The following is a 19,926-nucleotide window of genomic DNA, read 5'->3' on the forward strand; positions in this document are numbered from 1 at the left end:
CAGTTCATCAAGATCATCTTCACTGATGAACCCTCTGATGATGCTGGAAGCCTGGATGCTACGTTAGCAGTGCTAAGCTAACATTAGCCTGTGGAGGAAGAGACACCATGTTGCCATGTGGACATGCCTCCAAGCTTTCCTGACATAATGTAAGGGAACAAAACACCAAGTTTGAAACCACATTCAAGCAAAATTTTCAGTTCAAGTTGAGCCCCACAGTTAATGCAGCCAACACACAGAACAAAAACACAATCCAGCAGGAGTGGATGCCGAGGTCCACAGGATCTACCAGGAGTGGTGCTGAGCGAAGTGATTGGTCCGCAGGAGGGGCTGTTATATGGCGGTACAGCAGGTACGTTACCATGGTGATGTCAGCCCCTGAAACCCCCTCCACAGTGAAGATCCAGAGTTAACCCCGACTTTGCCTCACTAACCCTGCTTCATGGTTCAGCCCCCGCATTCCCTCAGATAGCAAACAGCTGGCACACGCGCGCACACACACACACACACACACACACACACACACACACACACACACACACACACACACACACACACACACAAGAGCTGACCCCTCAAAAATTCTCGGAAGGTTTGATTTTCCTGGTATTGACCCTACGGTGACCTTATGAGGTCATCTAACAGGACAGTTTGAAATTTGTCCCCAGTGTGTACAATTATCCTTGTGTTTAGAAAGTTTGAACGTTTCTCATTTGGTTCTCAGAGCCTGAGCTGTTCTCACAATGAAGGTCTAAATCTTAGCAATATAGAGGTTCTCCAGAGAACACACACTTTCTGTGTCCAGAGTGGGGAGGGGGAGGGAGGAGGAGTCAGTCCCTCGGGATAAAAGTCTCCAGAGAGAAAGAGAGAGACACTCAGGACAGAAGGACAGAACACATCAACAAGAGAACCACCAGAACCTGAACGACCGGCACCAACTGCACGGATCCGTCTCTGCCGGTTGGCTGATCTGTAAGTTTATTCATTTTTAAGCTTTAACAGTTCAACTGTTCATGGACAGACAGAAACAGCCGATCATGGACAGGTGAACTGATCATCTGTGGTCGCCTCACGTACCGGTTCTAGAAGCAGACCCCCTTTTAACTGAGGTCCCTGCTGGTTTTATGTTGTTCTGTGGCTCCGTGCTTCATTTACTCACAACTCCAGTGTTTGTGGAATCACGGTGGGATGTTTGGACAGCTGTTACACCAGGAGCCAACATCTGGAATTAGAGTGGATAAAGACTCATCTGATGGACTGGATGTGAGTCGCGAGGCAGGACCGTGATCTGTGGGGACGTTTCCCTCCCGGTTTCAAATGAATCCAGCGCTGGATTACACAGGGACTCTAGAACCACCACCGACAGTCCCTCACTGGCGACCTATTTGAACCAATAGTAGTACCGGTACTTTACTCTCCCTCCCTCTTTCTGTCGCTCATGCAACTTAAAGTGATATTTCACCCAAAAACTGTATGTTGCCTTCCAAGTACTCACTAACAGGAGTATTCAGCTCACCAAGATGGTCTTCCTTCCTGCATCACTTCTTAGTGACTCCAGAGTGCAGGAAGATCCAGCCACGTATGTTTAGCTGGAAGCTAACAGAGACTGATGGCTAACAGCAGGAGAACTTTTCAAAAACCTTGGTTTTGAGTCATAGGGAACCATTAAAAATACACAGAAAGGTTGAATACTTGTGAATTTTTGGTCCCACGAGGAAACAAATTTCAGTTTGTGTTGATGTACTGCACTCACACACAGGGACACACACGTGAACACACATGCAGACACATTAGCTCCGCCCCCAGAACGCTGTAGAATAGTTTCAAGTGAATACGTCTTTTTTTCTAAAAATGCTGTTGGTGGATTATGAGTCTATACATCTCGTGTTGGTGGGTTTTTGGTGAAAGCTCTGGTAACCAAAGTAGAACCTGGTTCTTTCACCTGGAAGGGCAAACTTCAGTTCTGACAGATTAAACATGAATCCGTGCTCAGCAGTGCTGACATCCCTCAGTCAGTCCCATTCAAAGTACAGAACAAAGTACCAAACCAACAAAATACATCACTTTCACATGCGGCGTACCTGCCGGACTGTTGCTGTATGTTCCAGCCGTCGGCGTTCTCGTGACACTCGTAGCGTTCTCGTGACACTCGTAGCGTTCTCGTGACACTCGTAGCGTTCTCGTGACACTCGTAGCGTTCTCCATCTTCTCCTGCAACCAGCGAGAACGTTAAGGTTTGTTCTGGCTGTTCTGCCAACGACACTGTTAGTGAAAGGGATTTTTTTTTTTTAACTGTTGCCAAGCGCCGTTGATGGAAGAACGCTGGGTCTGTGTGAAGGGGGACGTCTAGACCTGATCTACATGTCAAACACCACTGCATGGAGGTGGCGCAGGACCCCCCTCAGATCAGCTGTGACACTTTAAGGCTGATCGTATACTTCATATAGTATAAGTACTGCACATAGTATAAGTTTCATGATATTTCTGCTAATGTGTAATTAATATTGTATGGCTCTCAGATACATGTACTGCAGTTAAAGTACCAGTAAAGTGCTGCTGTATATGTATTCTGTGACCTTTGACCTCTGCTAAGGCTAAGCGAAGCTAAAAATTAAATCTGAATGTGTTTAACAACTTTGGCCGATCCGACAAGGTTTTAATATTAAACTGCTGCTGAAGCTCTGATGACTAACTGACGCTCCTCTCAAATAACAGACCTGCGGAGTCAGCAGGGGTCAGAGGTCACTGGGTGTGAGTCTGAATCGGCTCTTTGAACTGAAGCGTTTTAATTAAAGGCCTGCAGTCAGCGGTCAGCCAGCCGTCCAGATGTGGCGAGAGCGAGAGCCGGATGATAACTGGCTGTCGCCGCCGAGCTGTAATCAACACGCAGATTACAGGCTGGCTGTGTGTGTGTGGTCCTGGTCTTCTGCCTCTGTGAGGACATCCTCCTCCTCCTCCTCCTCCTCCTCCTCCACCGTGTCTCCTTCCAACATTAGCGACGCGCAGGCTACCAAGGACACACTGGATCTGCAACAATTCACTCCTCAAAGTTGTCGCGGCTGATTTTGATCATTCATTGACAAAAATCAACACGTGTGTTTAAAGTAACAGACCACCCAGGGGGTTTAGACCGCTGGTTGAAAACCTCGGTTCTACAGGAGCCCTGCACTTCTCACTTCTGATTTCATGGAAAAGACAAGAGAGAAAGTGTTCCTCTAACAAACACAAATGAAATAAAAACATAAAGCAATCTTGGAAACTGCAACAGGAGAAATCTCAGCAGCCTCAGAGGGCTGAGACACGGAGAGAAACAAGGTCGGGGTGGGGGGTGTGGGGGGTTGGGGTTACTGCAGTTCAAGTTGAAGTGCGTTCAGAAGGACGACAGTCTGAGGAGCCTCACTGCCGTCACGCCGCTACTAAGTCCAAATGTTTGGACGCTGTGAGAAAATGTGTCTGTGCAGCTTTCAAAAAGCTGTCCTGTCATTTCACAGGTCGACTTTACTGAACTAGCAAACGTCCCGGATCCACGAGCTGGAAAACTGAAGGAAATACAAACAAAATGTGCGTGAGTCACTGGGTCCACTCACCCACCACCATCTCAAAACAAACATGCAGGAATGCATGGTTTCATTTGTAACCTTGGTTCTCTGAATGAAGAACCTTGCATATTCCACTTGTGCAGACACTGACCCCTCCACCCAGCAGTTGCCATGGATACACCTCCAGGCCCCAGGGTGACCATGCACCATGTTCTTATTAGCAGCAGGAGATTTTATAAACATCACACACGTGTGGCTTCTCTGTTTAACTTTGACTGGAATGAGTTCTGGAGGTTCTCAGCTGGAGAACGTGGTCCATATGTACTGGGACTCCATAGGAAACATCGCAAGAAACCAAGCAGGCCCAGCTGCTGCGGCGGGAGGCTGCGGAGGAAGTCAAGTTCAAATGAGATCTCATGTGCCAGCATAGGATTAGCCGCCGGACTCCAGGGTCAGCTGCAGGCCGGTGGACGTAGCCCGGTGAGAACATCTGGACCCCTTCTATCTTGAACCGCTGGTCTAGACCAGAATGGTTTCCTGGATGAACGCAGCCAGTTCGTCTTCTTGTTGCTGTTAATTGCTGCCATGTCTAACGTCCTTCTAACGTCACTGCCCGTTGCCTCCAGTGACGCCATGTTCCACTATGCTTGTTTTCAACGGTGGTGTAACTATGGCAACCGTTAAGAAGCTGCATTACTGTTGAAAGGACAGGAGGGCAGCAGATGGAACACAGTTCTGATTGGGTCGGTAACTTTCTAACTTCTCCTGGTGGTCCTAGATAGGAGGGTTCCAGATGAAGCTGCAGGGCTCCAGTCAGGTACGGGTGGTCTGAGCAGGGTTGGGGTAGCCGGCCCACATCTGTTGGCCTTGAATGACGGGCTTGACTCAGGCGAGTGTGGCTGCCTAAACTCTGGCTCTCCTGCTACAACCCACGTCTGGCCCAACTCAGGCCCACGTCTGGCCCACGTCTGGCCGGTCTTGTCACATCAGGGTCACGTCTATATTCAGCAGTAGGTGCATAACGAGTTCTAGTGTCCCAGTGAGCCAGCGTGACCATTAGAGCAGTGTTTGCCCTGCTGTGACAGGCCAAAAGGTCGACCAACATCCAGTCGGAACCAGAATTTGAAGACGATAATCTAGACTTTGCTCTGAACCAGACTTGTCCTCTGTTTTAGACTCCAATCTGTCTGGACCAGGATGACTTCCTGTCACTTGTCCCTTCTTCTCTTCTTCCCCTTGATGTCCTCCATCATGGCCGCTGACGAACCCGCCGGCTGCAAAATACGGATCACGGACAGAGGGCTGGACATGTGTAAGAGCAACACTGTTCTTCAGATTTAATCCATCATCCACATTTAAAATATTGTTTGAATTCAACCTCACACTGTTTTCTTTTGCCAGTGACTCACTAAAAAACATGCAATTTTTTGACACCTCGCTGAAATGCTGCTCTTAAGTTAGTTTTGTTTGCTATCAATCGGTACTTTGACTTGTGTATAATTCATATAAACCCAGAGGCCTATAATCCATGTCGAACATGTAATCCAGAATATCGATGAATTCTTGTGTTTCCAGTGAAGTTTGAGACCCAGAAGTTTGTCGAAGAGGAACTCGGTAACATCACCATGCCAGAGATGCAGGGCAATGAAGGACGCTTCCAATACAACATCACTGAGTACGCACCACAACAAAGTACTAGTACTACTGCAGTAACCCATACGTGACAGCAGTGTTAGCGTCTTCTCTGTCTGTGTCGCCAGTGTAAGGATCATGGAGCTGAACCTGACCCACGCGGAACTGCGCTTCCTGGACGGCGGTCTGCTGTTTGATGTGCAGAACTCGTCCATCTCGCTGACCTTCTACAGACGGATCCTCTACTGGTTCTTGTTAGTTCTGTTCCAGAAACCACACTCAGGGACCCAGTCCCATCTCACATGATGGTGGTGGTGGTGGGTGTCACTGATGAAGCAGTCTTCTTGTTGTGTCAGTTACGATACAGGAAACATCAACGCCTCAGCAGAGGGCGTGAACATCAACACGGCGCTGAACATGATACGAGACGACGAAGGACGACTGAAGATCAACAACATCACTTGTGATGCTAAAATCAACAAAATGAGGGCAGAGTTCAGCGGAACGCTCGGGTACTAATGTCCTAATCAATAACCCTACTGACAAACCAGGTTCAGGGTTAGAAACCAATCAGGTGATCAATGAGCAATTCTCTTCCATCAATCAGCCAATCAGGGAACTGTCTGTCTGTCCGTCTGTCTTCAGGAGGGTTTACGGGTTCCTGGCCAGATTTCTGACGACAGGCATGCGCTTCCTCCTCAACCAGCAGGTCTGACACCCGTCTCTCTCACACCAGTCTCTCTCTCACCTGTCTGTCCCTCATCTGTCTCACTCTCGCCCCTCTGTCCTTCTCAGATCTGTCCGGCTCTGAACCACGCCGCGATGGTCAGCATCAACTCCATGCTGGAGACGATCCCTGTGAAGTCAGAGGTCGATGACTTCATTGGGATCGACTATTCCCTGATCAGTGACCCGGTGGTGACGTCCAGGAGTCTGGACATGCACTTCCGGGTCAGACTCGTGCACATTCTCTTTTATCCATTCCATCACAGCATGACTGTGGCATTGTGGCTATAACTGCCGTGTTCTCGTTGTCAGGGGATGTTTTACGACTTGGCCAATGAGAATGAAACGCTGGTGAATCACGCCGTCGACCCGGTCATCAAAGATTATGACCGAATGGTGTATCTGGCTCTGTCTGAGTTCTTCTTCGACAGCGGCATGTTCTCCTACTACAGAGCAGGCATCTTCCAGATGCACATCATCAACGAGAAGGTACTACGTGACTGACAGAGACAAAACACACACCGCCCACAACGGTCTGAACTTGCTGTTGGTGTCACGTTCCAGATGCCCAAAGATCTGGAGATGTTGTTGAGGACAACCTACTTCGGAGCCCTCATGATGCTGGTGAGCAACAAGCAGGGACAACAGTCACAGTCAACAGAGCTAAAACCAGTCAGCAACAAACAGAACCAACTAGGAAAACACACCCAGAGGACAGTGTGGAGTACAGTCCACTGGCGTACTGCTGCCCATTTTGTTTTAGAACTGTAGTTTCTCCCCACTGTTCTTCCTCCGCTCGTTCCGTAGAACCCAGCGTTGGTGGAAGCTCCACTCTCTCTGCAACTTGCCGTCAACTCTCCACCAAAAACCACCATCAGAACTTCTGGCGCCACAATCGTAGTGACGGCCATCGTCCAGGTGATGGTAGTGCCTCCAGGTCAGCCTGTGGTTCAGCTCAGCAGCATGACCATGGTACGCACACACACACACACACACACACACGCACACACACACACACACACGCATGCACGCTCTAAACCAAGCCACCAGCACAAGAGTTCAATATTTATGTTCCAAAACACGAGGAACACGTGGTTGCTGATGACTGTTGATTTCCTGCTATGAACCTCACCAGTACTCTATTTTAAAAATATTTTCACTTCATATTTCAGGTTTTCCAGAAAGCAAAGCTCTCCTTTTATGCCAGACATGTGAAACACAGTTTAAAGATGAACCCAGATTTGTGCTCCCAGTGCTCTGAGACTGAGACGCTGCTTTGATTTCTTCTCCTGCAGGAAGCAAAGTTTAATGCCAAAGTTTCAATGAAGGAAAAACGCCTGGCAGTTCATGTTGACCTCCGCAGGTACAGACACTCACTCACTCACACACTCTCTCACACACACACACACACTCACACATACATGCACACACACACTCTCACACATGCACACACACTCTCATACACACACACATGCACACACACACACACACACGCACACATACACACGCACACGGAATGTTTAACTCTCATGACTGAAACTACTTTCTTCTTTCAGGTTCAAAATATTCTCCAACCAATCTGCCCTGGAATCTCTGGCAGTAAGATCCCATCTGCCTGCCTGTCTGTCTGTCTGTCTGCCTGCCTGCCTGTCTGTTTCTGATCCCTGTGATCTGACTCTGATCCCTGTGATCTATCTCTGATCCCTGTGATCTGACTCTGATCCCTCTGATCCCTGTGATCTGACTCTGATCCCTCTGATCCCTCTGATCTGACTCTGATCCCTGTGATCTGGCTCTGATCCCTCTGATCTGACTCTGATCCCTCTGATCTGTCTCTCAGCTCATTCCTCTGCAGGCTCCTCTGAAGACAATGCTGCAGATGTCTGTGGTTCCTCTGATCAACAGTAAGAGGCGCTGACGACAGATTGTCTTAATTATCAACAGCAAAGATGGAACCGCTGCAGTGATGCTTGTCTCTCTCTCTCCTCAGACTGGACAAAGAGGGGCGTTCGGATTCCTCTTGCTGATGGCGTGGATTTCATCGAGGAAGTGGTTGAATATCACAATGTAAGTCTTTGTACACATTTTCATCCCCTGCTGGGTTTTGAAGTTGTTTACTGTAAAAATATATTTATGTATTTTTAAATTGTCTGTTTTGTGAATAAATGTAAAATAACAATGGGATCTATACATACACACGTGTGTATATATACACGTGTGTATGTGTATACATACACAATACACATATAGATGTATATATATATACATACACGTGTGTATATATACATACACACACACACACACACACACACACACGTGTACTCCTACCAATGAGAACTTGGCTAACTTCAGTCTGACCTGAAGGACTGGAGAACCAGGAGACTGGAGACTTGCTCCTGACTTGCTTGCTCCACTTCTGTAGCATCTTAACTTTGACCAGAGTTGTGATTAAAGGTTTGGGTGGATTTCAAGTTGAGATGTGGTGACCTGAAGCGCTGGTGAAGCTCACGCCACGTTGATATCGGCTGCTAACGCTGGCCAGGTTGTAACAGCAGCTCTCTCGGTTCTCCGCAGGGATTCATCGTGATCGGAGCAAATCTTCACTTCAGCAAAGGCCTGAGAGACATGATGGAGGGCAGAGAGTCAGACAGCAGCAACACCGTCTAGAAACACAGTTACATCGCACACATATATGCACACAATGTAAATATAAACACTTTGTGTAGATAAAAAAATGTGAATAGGGACCTTGTGAATATAATAATGACACTGTAAATAGAAATCACAGTGTTTTTAAATATAATCATAAATAAATTGACACTGAAGATACCCCAACACTGTAAACACTTCATATCAGAGCGGCAGTAAATTAGCGTATCCATGGTAACCAGTGTAACAGCTCCTCGTCCTATTGCAGGTCTGTTCAGTTCAGGTATGAGATGAGACCGAAGGAAAACTCAATCCCTTTTAATCAGTGATGCATTCAGGAGCTCCTCCATGGGTCAGAAATGTAAGTTTTTTTAGATTGGATGAACACAGCTGAGTGACAAATGAACGTCTGGTTAAGAAGGAGCGGCGCTGTTGTTTAGAGAGCAACGTTTGTGTTTACATTCCCACACAAAGTCACTGAGCGTCTTCACCAAACGTTCTCATTGGTTCTTCGAGGCTTCACAGCGTTCACATGCATTTTTTTGAGAACAATCACAAAATGGTACGCGTGTCCAACACCCCAAATACTTGTCTCACAAATAAATGCTCAGAACTTAGGAGGTTTTAGTGTGCAGACCTCTCCGCTTTCACTCTTTCTTTACCGACACATTTTCATGTTTCCACACGAGGGAAATTTGTTCTGCCAAAATCTACCAGCAGATATTTAACTCAAATTTTCTTAACAATTTACAATTTTTTTTTAATAATTTCCATCTAAGGGAGAAAAATATTAATAAATAAGCACAAAGAAAAAAAAATCAAAAATGACTAAACTCCTAAATAACAAACGAAGGAAAAGAACCTCCACACCAAATAACAGCACAAGCGTCCAGCTCACGTCGTCTCATTCCAGCCTCCTGGGAGAGGCCAGCGGTCTCGTGGTTTCATGAGCTCGCATCGAACCCCAGTGCCCACCAAAGGAGTTGCCAGTTGATCTGTTCAACATACATTCAGGTACTTGGGAAGAGAATTTTCATGACTTTTCCTAAATTTTCTGGCTTTATCTTTTTTTCAAGGCCTGGAAATTTTCCGGGTTTTCCATGACCATAGTAACATTGGCTTTAGGACTCCTTTAACCCTCAAAGTCGTCGTACAGGCAGGAAGCGATTGGTACCTGCCTGCTCCTGCTGTCTATTGTGGTCCTCCTGCAACTGTCAGTCACCCAAAGACTTTCATGTTACTCAAGGAACATAAAAGTGTCAGGAGCTTAGAGACATTTTCTCTCTACATGCAAAACTGAGGCAAAGTCACACCTGTGGGTTTAATAACTGCTGTAACCCACCACGTACGAGGTCAGCCTGGAGGCTCGCAGGAGGCGAGTGTGAGCATGGCTAGTTAGCAAGGGGTTAGTCAGCTAGCTCTGGCAGTTGAGAAATGATGCACGCTGCCACTTCATTCTGTGTCGTCTCTGCGCCGCTGGATTTACTGCTCATACATGAACGTGCGAAAGCTTGAGGACGTCAGTCACGGTGGCAGGACTGGTCTCCAGTGCGTCCATGACATCACAACAAAAGGAGGCGCTGCCTTGTGGTTCTATTTATGTGGTGCCTCAACAAAACTGTTAACAGTGTTAAGCAACGCAGACCGCAACCACGGTAACAGGTCCAGGTCATAGCGCCTCTTTTCTTCTTCTTGTTCTTCGAGGTTTAGCAGCAGCTTGCATCCAAGTTCTTGAACTACTGCCATCTTGTGGAGTCAGTTGACTCCTACGATGATTCCTCCAATGCATTTCCACACTCTTATTTCGAATGAGATCTTTTCAGGTTTGCATTTATTTCAGTTAACGCTGTTCAACACAGCGTTTGAAATACACAGGGAAAGCTTGGCACGGCAGCTCAGAAGCCACCTAGCGTTGCAGGGTGTGACTGCAACGCGACGCAGCAACACAGCACACGTGTGAATACTCACAATGTCACTTTAGTGAAGGTTTCCTACACTGAGTATTCTACAATAAGGATTTCTGGTGTCTGTAGTTCTGTAGAATATATGAAGCCCCCAGAAGGAGATTGAAATGTCCTCTGATTAGCCTTACATGTCTACATGGACCGCGAGAGACGGTGATAGCTGTCTGTTTAGCTCAATCTGGCCTTCTAGCTTGTTGTAGTTAGCATACTGTCTACTGACCGAGATTCTTATAGTCAGGAAACTCAGATTTAACACCAATTCCTCACTTGAGTGGCTGTGGAATCGTTTTTGTGTTTATTCACTCTTTGAAACACGGAATATAAGTAATAGTCTTCTGGAGAAAGGAGGAGAGGAATACTGTTAGGCTGTTGTACTACTACTGTTGCGCATCCCAAGCATCTTTTATCCAAGATTATAGGTGTTTAAACCTTTAACCTGTGGCTGTTTTGGCAAGATAAAGCCTACAATTTGCTAATTCAAAGGTACGCTGTTGTGTCTGTGGAATATTAGCATCGACTGGTCACAGCTGCTAGCAAGTGACAAGCAAAGCTAATGTTACCGTTAGCTGTGTCCGCTAAGAGGCTCTCACATCTCTGACAACACTTCCTGCTTCACCACAACAGAGACATTCAAGCCAGCAGCTAACCTGAACTTGACTCAACCACATGAGGTTTCTCCAAGCTGGAACATCGGCAACAACTGCTGGCGAACAGCGAGGCTGAGCTAGCATGACACAAAGCTAGACCAGTAGCGGCAGACAGCGCCACTGTCAAAAGAGCCCTGCATTGGAAAATCATTGGAAAATTCTTTGCTAGCTCAGACGTCTCCTGCTGCGGATAAACAGGAGACGTACCTTGAATTATTTTCAGGTTAACAAAAACTAAATTAAATCGGCACTCCCTGCCAGTGGGTACTGCTAGCATTAGCTTGCCTCACTGCAAACCAGTTGTGTGTTTCTTCCTAATTTGCTGCAGCCGTGACCATCAATAACACAACCCTTTTCCTTTCATAGTAAACTACTGCTCCAGAGTGGAGAGATGTAACCAGGTAACAGAGGCAGCGCGGCGAGCCAAAAGGCTCAAACAGGCAAATTCAATGAAAGAACTTTGGGTAAAGCCTTTTTCAGTGTAACTGCCACAAACACTGGACTGAAAACTCGTGGAGGGAGGAGCTTTGAACTCCACAGGTAATCACTGGATGTCAAGGTGTCAAGAAACAGACGAGAACAGCCTCCCATCCCTGACTAATCATGGTGTGGAAACAAGGCCCCAGTACCAAAGTGCTGCACCAAAACCCATAAAACACACAACCAACTCACATGAGCATTAAAAGCCTTTTGTAATGTGGTGGAATTCACTTCAAAAATGGAGACTTAATCTACTGTAAAGGCGCTGCAGGTGTGGGCAGCACCAGGCTGTCACCTCAGGTGGACGCGTCGATGTTTCTGTCACCAGACGGGAAGAAAGTAGATGAACAAACCATTTCTGTCTGCTAAAAGTGTTCAGATGGTGTTTTCTCGGTGCTGTGGAGCTGCTGATCTATGCAACCCTCGTGATTTGTTCCAAGTGATGTCGTGATGTTTATGAACCTGTTGTGTGGCCACGGCAACGTGACGCACCTGTGGCTGATACCTGTATATACGTGACTATCGCTGCTCCTCTTGATGTTCCGTTGCTTCTGTAGCGTTCTAACAGCATGGCCCTGTTTTTAAGAATAAACTAAAACAAACTCCTCCACTGTCGGCCATCATTTCATTTGTGTGCAGTTTAACCGCTGCCGTGACTCATGGTTCCCGGGCGCCACGGCGCCACAAGATACTTTCCAGACCACGATTGAGTTGAGGGAACCACGGAAAGAACTGAATGAACCAATCAGCAGCATTGGGATCACCTCAGTCCTTTATTGATAGGTGGGGCTGATTCTTCTCTCACCAGACGAGGAAAAGTGCAGCGCTCAGCTCAGTGGAACGATTTATTCCTTCATTCATGACCTCAGTTTGCACCAGCAGGAGTCCGTCGATCAAACCTCACTCACAGGGCCAGAGAAACACCCTCCGTCGGGCCAGGAGAACTTGCCTGAACTCAATCAGGCAATCGCTGGATGTCAAGGTGTCAAGACACAGCCTAGAACAGCCTCCCGCCCTGACATCCAGCGACTTTCTGTCGACGTTTATACTTCCTATTATTTATGTTCATTTTCAGGTTTATTCTGTGAATTCCATGAGTGACACCAACGGCCGGAGTCAAATTCCCTGAATGTTGTGAACATACTTGGCCAATTAAACTGATTCTGATTCTGATCAGATAACAGTTATGACAGTCAATCATCAGTTATTGATTAGTTTACGAGGGCCCACCGGTCCTGAACAGCTACTCATCGTTTTTCCCTCCACACAAAAGTCAATTTTCCAATTAACCCAAATGACAAACCTCTGAATATTGAGGGAATTCTTTTTAAAAACTTGGCTCGAATGTCAACCGGGACTCAAAGACGACCTCGAAAAATGTTGGTGGTCAAGGTCAAGCCCAAGGTCACGGTGTGATGCAGTATTTCTACTTTTCAGGTTTTCAGCGCCTGGAAACTGCAGTAACGTCACTGGAAAGACGTGACGGTCACATGACCACCAGAGGCCCGGCTGTAATAAAAGCAGCATGGAGGAAAGTGACAGCGTATCCACGGTTACACTTTCACATCTTTTGCCCCAATTTGATCTCAAACTGAGGATCATTTCAATATAAACACATTTTTCAGTTGTGGTTTTTTTTTTAACAGTCAATGAACCCTCATCTGGTTTCTCCTCAGAGTGCCGATCCATCAAACATCCGGCGCCTGTACAGTCCCTCTGAGCTCAGCTGCGTCTGTTGCAACAATGTCGTCGTATCCATGGATACCACACTTCCTGCCAGCAACCCTGCAGCCAAAGGTCAGCGCCTCCTGTAAACTCCCACCTACAGACACAAACAGAGCAACAGAGCAGAGCTTGAGGGCTGTCAGTCCCCCTGAGGGAGAGCGGTAAAGAGCCATGGGTGCAGGGTCCAGGTCGGTCTCACCGTTGGACAGCGTGTGGATGACAGCAGCATTGAAAGTGTCTCCAGCTCCAAGAGTGTCAACCAGCGCTTTGGGAGGAAATGCGTCTGAATGGACGACCAACCCATCAGGACCCAACGCATCAGCTCCTTTTTCTGCCCAAGCACAGATGAGAACAGCCCTGCAGACAGACAGGTCAGCCAGAGAGCGAGACAGGTCAGCCAGAGAGCGAGACAGGTCAGCCAGAGAGCGAGACAGGTCAGCCAGAAAGTGAGATGGGTCAGTGAGAGTGAGACAGGTCAGCCGGAGAGCGAGACAGATCAGCCGGAGAGTGAGACAGGTCAGTCAGACTGAAATCTTAGGCCCATGCAGGACTCGCTGACCCTTGACCTCCACTCACCCCTGTTTGACGCGGCTGTAAAGTCCCCTCAGAGCGGATTCGGCAGTCTGGAAGCCGAAGTGACGAGCCACGTCCTTACTGACAAACACCTGAAGACACAAGAGGACAGACGGATGCGTCCCCTCAACGGTCTGCCCACACTTCCTGATGCAGGAATCAATCGGCCTGAACTAAGAACAGAAAGGACCGTACCACGTCCCCGTGGGGAAACAGCTGAAACAGTGGCTCCCTGGTCTTCTCGATCTCCACGGAGACTCTGATTCTCTGTTGCTGCGGCAACGTGCTGTTATAAAGCACCACCTGCTCCATCATCTTCACCTGCTCAGAAGCATTTCGGCCCTGCAGGAGTGAGGAACACATACTGCAGTACCCTGTGACACTGGTGGCAGTACTGTGGAGGAACTAGGAAGTGTGTATGCAGAGTAGTTAAAGTACCGTGTCGTGGTACTGAGATAAGATACGTTTGTCAGGTTGTCTTTTTGTTGTCACGTTTGTCGAGTTAAGTTACTTTAGAATAGAATAGAATGCCTTTATTGTCATCATCCCAGGAACAATGAGATGCAACGCTGCTCCCTGGGATGTGCACATATAAATAGAAAAATATACACAGACCCATATTTACACTACTAACCCTACTGTAGGACTAATACTGACACAACTGTACATAGACTCTGCAAAGACATGAGGACATGTACTAATACATATAAGACATGTACATAGACTGTACAACTGTAAACAGGCTTGTGCAAGTCCCACTGTGGGTACATGTGGGAGTGGAGAGCAGCCTCAGGTGGCGCTGTGGTGCATCCAGGTGCACAGGCACGTTCCAGTACCAGATCAAGGTGGCTATCATCAACAGATGGAGGTGACGTAGCATTTGCAGTGCAAACATGGCAGAACAGTCCTGGTGACAGTGCAAAACACACAGAGGGACTTCTACAGTTCAGTCCTCATCTGAGCTGGTTTGTGGAGGAGGCTGGCAGATTTGGTGGTGGAAAAGAAAAGAGAGTGCCGGTGATGGTGCGGAGGCACTTCAGTTCCTGAGTGCAGGCTAGCGTTGAGCATGGTGACAGCTTTGGGGAAGAAGCTGTCCCTGAGTCTGTTTTTGTTGAGTTAAGTCAAGTTTGTTAACTCAGGCTGGTCAGAGCTGGAGATGTTGGACAGGTTGAATCACAGTCACCAAGTTAAGAGTCACATCACGTTTAAATCTTAGCGTTAGCTTAGCATAACCTTAGTTAAGGGTGAGACGGTTTAGTTTGTTTTTCCAGTTAATTTTTTCAGCTCTGGTAAAGTCTGTTTTCTGTCTCCTCAGTCCAGTTAGTCTGAGTAAACAGATCTCCGTCTCCAGTCAGATCCCTCTGGCAGTTTTAGTCCAACTCACCTCCCAGTGAATCCACTTGAACTTGCAAAGGTCGACTTTGGAGAAATCTTCTGCTGTGACATCAGGAAGGTTCCTACCACACAGGAAGTGAGGTCACTTTCTTCACCAGGTAGCAAATGAAGACACCAGAAACACAAGATATCCCTCCATCCTCTCACTCCGTCCTCTGTCCTCCACTTGTCTGTCGGTCATGCCTCTAACTCTTCATCCTTCTATTCTTCAGCCCCCTGTTCTCTCTTCCTCATCCCTCCATCCTCTATCATTCACTCCTCCTCCATCCCTCCGTCCCTAAATAACCTTCACATCAAAATAATCGAATTCTGTCTTCAGTCTTCGGAGCTATGAACGGATGTGGAGCTAAAACTCCTGTCTAAATGACCTTCATGGTATAATTACATTTCAATTAGATCAGTTCATCTGATTGGTCATTTTCCATGAACGCTGCTGATCGGAGACATTTTGTTGATCACGTTTCATCGTATTTGGGTGGAAACGTTCACGCGCCTGGAAAATTAAAAGAATCAATAACAATTAACCCCGAACCACTGCAGACTCACGAGTCCGTTATGACGGAAAGGAAAGGAAAGGTCTCCATTTTCAGTGTTTCGTTTAGAGCCGAATGATCCGCGTCAGCTTCTCCTCAGCGTTCCCAGTGCAGAGGAAGCTCTGTTAGCCTAGCTTAGCACAAGGAATGGAGGCAGAAACTCGAGCAGCAGAGTGGAAATGCTGGACTAGCTTAGCCAAAACACCAGTGGGCGGGAAAAAGGTTAAAAATAAAAGATAACAATAAAAGCAGACCTTTAACAACAAAAAAACAACAACCTGAGAAGTACAAAACTGACATGCTATACACAAACGACACAACTTCAGTATCACCACAACCGGCTTTGCACGTCTGCTTTCAGTGCAGTTACGGTCAAAGTCTTCAGAGCCGCTTGTTAGCAACTGACCTCTCGACGCACAAACACCTCAAAATTGACAGCAGCGGTGTTCATTGACATGATTTATTCTGCACATGAGAACAAATATCAAGTAAAAAACTCCAGAATGCTAACTTGCTTCCTGGTTTCAGGTTTCATTCCTGCACTGCTCTATGCTCAGATAAGAGTTTCTGAACACTTCAATTCTTTATGCTAAGCAAGGCTAGCAGCTCGCACCTGCCACACATCCTTTTGCTAATGATTCCACCTGCTGCTAGCCTTTATGCTAAGCTTGTATGTGAGATAATTGAGTCATCTCCTCACCCACGCCGCAGACAGTCAGGTTCAGTTTACAACAATAAAATGACTCCTTACTGCTCGTCTGAATTAATCCAAGTGTCCTGAAGCTGATTTGAAAACCTCACTGATGCCATTGACGTGTTCGCCTCGCTCCAATGGACTTGTACTGAACACCGGGGTGTCAAACAACTGTCTTCATGGCCTGTGTTGCTTTTGAGGAGCGGAAGAGACAAACTGACGCATTGTGTTCTGGACTTCCTGTGAGCAGCAGCGGCTATCGGACCTCGGCGGTCATCTCCTTTATCCGGCTTCACTTTGCCGCAAATGTTCAGGCAGTTTACACATCAACAGTCAAGTAAATAAAGGCGTTCCTGGTTACTTGAGATGTTGCGGCTGTCGCTTCCTCTACTCACACACACGGAACGCAGTCTGACGTGGGGGATAGGGAAGGTCCAGGATGGCCCAATGGCCCTGCAGTGACGCCGAACCCTCGCTCTGCAGTGGGTCATGTGACAAGCTTTCATTTGAGGATTATTAGAGATGAAGATCAGGGTGATGATCGGGAGGTGTGCATGCAAGTCACCCAGCGTTCACAAAACATCACCCTACTGCGGTGGCGGCGGCCAGCACTCGGTGACAGAGACGTGTGTTGTGAACGCTGAGATCCACCCGGTCGTCGAGTCGTCTTACGTGTCTGAAAGAACGACGGTGCGAGAGCCGCTGGATGGACAAACCACACAACACGCAGATGGGGTCTGACCTTTGACCTGCCAGACCACTGCTGAGATATCAATTGCACGCCGCGAGAAGTCATCCACTATGAAACTGACAAACACAGGAAATGGTTTTACCTGCCCTCCAACATAAAACCACAAAGACACAGGAAGCTGTGTTCTGTCCGAACACAAAAGGGGTGGAGCTTCTGTGAATGTGATGACTGAACAGCATCTCCACGCTGCTGATAAAACCTTGAAAACAGAGACTGTTAGCCACACACACACACACACACACACACACACACACACACACACACACACACACACACACACACACACACCTGTTCATGTGCAGGATGGTGCGGCTTCCTGTGCTGATGTTGCTGATGACCAAAGATGCCGGAGTGGTGCACTGAGCGTGCTCAGACACAAGAGACACGTCGATGTGGAACTTGTGAAAATCCTCCAAAATAAAACTATGGGACAGGAAATGGATTGACAACTCCTCTGTCCCCCAAAATCAAACTACAGAGCCCAGGAAGGGCCACAGAGATTTTTTTGGGGGGGTGGGGGGGGCATATCTAAGATGATACTTGTTAACGATTGAACTTTTACAAAAATGTAGCGTATTTAAATTGAGGCAGAAATTTAAATCTTCCTCAAAATAACAAATCAGGGGGAACGAGTTAAGGCTTCAAAGGTGTCCATCCATGGCCACTTCAGGGCTCTGCAGGATTCAGGAAATTGCCACGTCGTCCACCAGAATAAAACAGTCATGAGGAAACTGTCAGGTCTTTGTCCAATAACAAAGCTGCAGGGAACTGTTAGAGCCGCCGACCCACTGGAGGAACAACTCATGACACAACCATCATCTGCTGGCTTTCTTTAATAACCATCAGTGTTACTAAAGCAGATAATAAAACACGCAAAACTTCCCATTCTAATGTACGAAATGAAACTACACACATAGATGCAGTACATTTGGGCTGTTAGTACTTTCATCAGGACCACTGGTCATAGTTGTGGTAACAGTAGTGTCAGTACTGGTAGATTCATGTTAAAAAGCCACTTCTTACGATTACATATGAACTCCAGTGTGTGACAAGGGTAAAATCTAATGAGCAGGCATGAGGAGTCTGATTTATATCTTGACGTGAACTTTCACTTTTTAACAAACAAAACAATCATAAATGAATGAATGATTGTCATCAATCAGACAAAGGACACAGTTTGAGCTGATCAATGCTGTTGATGTGACAAAATACTGAGATATCAAATATTCATTTTGTGTTGTGTCGACCGTTAAAGTCATGTACAGATACTCGAAAGTCTTGAAACGATTCATTCTTATCACCTTAACTCCCATCGATCCCACCGATCAATACAACTGGTGTATAGGAGTGCAGTGATCAGTACTCACTCGGCCATGGGTCCGGCACACAGGGACCCCATGAAGGCACAGGGCGACCCGAGCACCGCCAGCACGGTGCAGGAGTTTGAAGCGTTCCCGCCTCGCTGCCAGCGCTGCGACAAACACCTGCAGGTACAGACACACCTGGTACCTGCGACCTGGACCTCCAGCTCAGCCACATGACTTCAGATCAATGACGCCATCGTTAATTAAAAACCTTCACCTCGACTGCTATGATCAGTCAGTGGTTCTTTCATAGATATGCTTTTATGACGCTGTCCTGCTTGTTCTCTGACCTCCATGCAGTAAATATGTGAAGCTGTCAAAGGGAAAGTGTTGAACAAATCAACCATGATGAGTCGTAATTGATGAGGTTATAAATCCTGATTCCTACAACTTTCGCTTAAATGCACAGCCAGAGCTGATAAAAATCGTAATCTGTTGAGAAATGTCAAAATTATATGGCTTTTTATTCAGAGCCGCTGCTTCCGGTCTGCATGCAGTTGTTTCCGGGCTAATCTTGCCTGTACCAATATGGCGGCGCCGCGTCGGAGATGATGTCCCGTCGATGTGTTAGCGTTAGCAAGTGTGCTATCTGGATTTTTGATGGCGATAGCATGTTCCCCAACATGATGTTCTGTCAGTAGAAGCCGGTGCGTTAAGCTAATGTTGCGTTAGCGTTTGCTCGTGTGCTGACCTGCTGTCTGTGTCTTCTTCCGGGTATTTGTCAACCACACTGATGATGTCGAGACAGACCAGACCCACACACAGAATCTTCTGCTGCTGCTCCTCCATCATTTCAGCCTACTAACACACACTTGCACTTTGGACTGGACTTTGATTAGCAAACACCTCGTTCACTCAAACTTCTTCTCGTTTAATGGCGCCTGGCCTCCAGTTGACTATCGCCACCTTCTGGTCCGGAGTGGACAGCAGCTCAGCTCTGCCAGAGTCGCCCACCAACTAGTAAGACTTCCTACTCTGGACTTGACTTCAGTGGGAGTTGCTGCTCGTCCTTGTTGGGGTTCATAATCAGATGTCTTCTCATAAAACTGACAGCAGCCTCCAACTGTGACCCTTCACTGGTTTACCATCAGAGCCTTCACGTAGTCGCACGTCCACCCCGTTTCCAACCATCTGGGATCACGTTGTTGTGTTGCGCTTGTCTCAACATGTCAATCATAATTCAGTGTTAGTTGTTTTGTTGTTCCAACCATGGGCAGACTGAACTGGTCCTGAACTGGTTTTAGGACTCATTCT

At 47.2% G+C, this 19,926-nt stretch overlaps 2 protein-coding genes across 6 annotated transcripts; one reads left to right on the forward strand and one right to left on the reverse strand.

Annotated features, from left to right (window-relative positions):
- The first annotated feature begins 658 nt into the window (after positions 1-658).
- Positions 659-12,248, forward strand: pltp (phospholipid transfer protein). The gene is made up of 15 exons (XM_086200402.1): positions 659-972; positions 4,715-4,851; positions 5,115-5,214; positions 5,300-5,425; positions 5,528-5,683; positions 5,817-5,880; positions 5,967-6,122; positions 6,210-6,386; positions 6,462-6,521; positions 6,705-6,869; positions 7,193-7,260; positions 7,454-7,496; positions 7,738-7,801; positions 7,888-7,964; positions 8,472-12,248. The coding sequence occupies exons 2-15, from the start codon at positions 4,737-4,739 to the stop codon at positions 8,562-8,564; spliced, it is 1,464 nt and encodes a 487-aa protein (XP_086056528.1). The 5' UTR covers positions 659-972; positions 4,715-4,736; the 3' UTR covers positions 8,565-12,248.
- Positions 12,249-12,348: 100 nt separating this feature from the next.
- Positions 12,349-19,564, reverse strand: khk (ketohexokinase). Of its 5 annotated transcripts, none has more exons than XM_086200403.1 (9): positions 19,364-19,564; positions 18,676-18,792; positions 17,597-17,731; positions 17,230-17,364; positions 15,320-15,392; positions 14,131-14,277; positions 13,939-14,027; positions 13,562-13,719; positions 12,349-13,459 (listed from the first exon to the last, which is right to left on the reverse strand). In XM_086200403.1, exons 1-9 carry the CDS (start codon positions 19,462-19,464, stop codon positions 13,326-13,328), a joined length of 1,089 nt encoding a protein of 362 aa, XP_086056529.1. In that variant the 5' UTR covers positions 19,465-19,564; the 3' UTR covers positions 12,349-13,325. The 5 variants fall into 5 exon arrangements, with proteins under 5 accessions (XP_086056529.1, XP_086056530.1, XP_086056532.1 ...); XM_086200404.1 differs by lacking the exon at positions 17,230-17,364 and adding an exon at positions 17,391-17,507; XM_086200406.1 differs by lacking the exon at positions 17,597-17,731 and having other exon boundaries at positions 12,369-13,459; positions 19,364-19,563.
- Positions 19,565-19,926: the final 362 nt, after the last annotated feature.

The sequence above is a fragment of the Aulostomus chinensis genome, chromosome 3 (genome assembly GCF_037954235.1).
Source record: "Aulostomus chinensis isolate RoL2024-O1b breed Wild chromosome 3, RoL_Achi_v1.0, whole genome shotgun sequence".
NCBI lineage: Eukaryota > Metazoa > Chordata > Actinopteri > Syngnathiformes > Aulostomidae > Aulostomus > Aulostomus chinensis.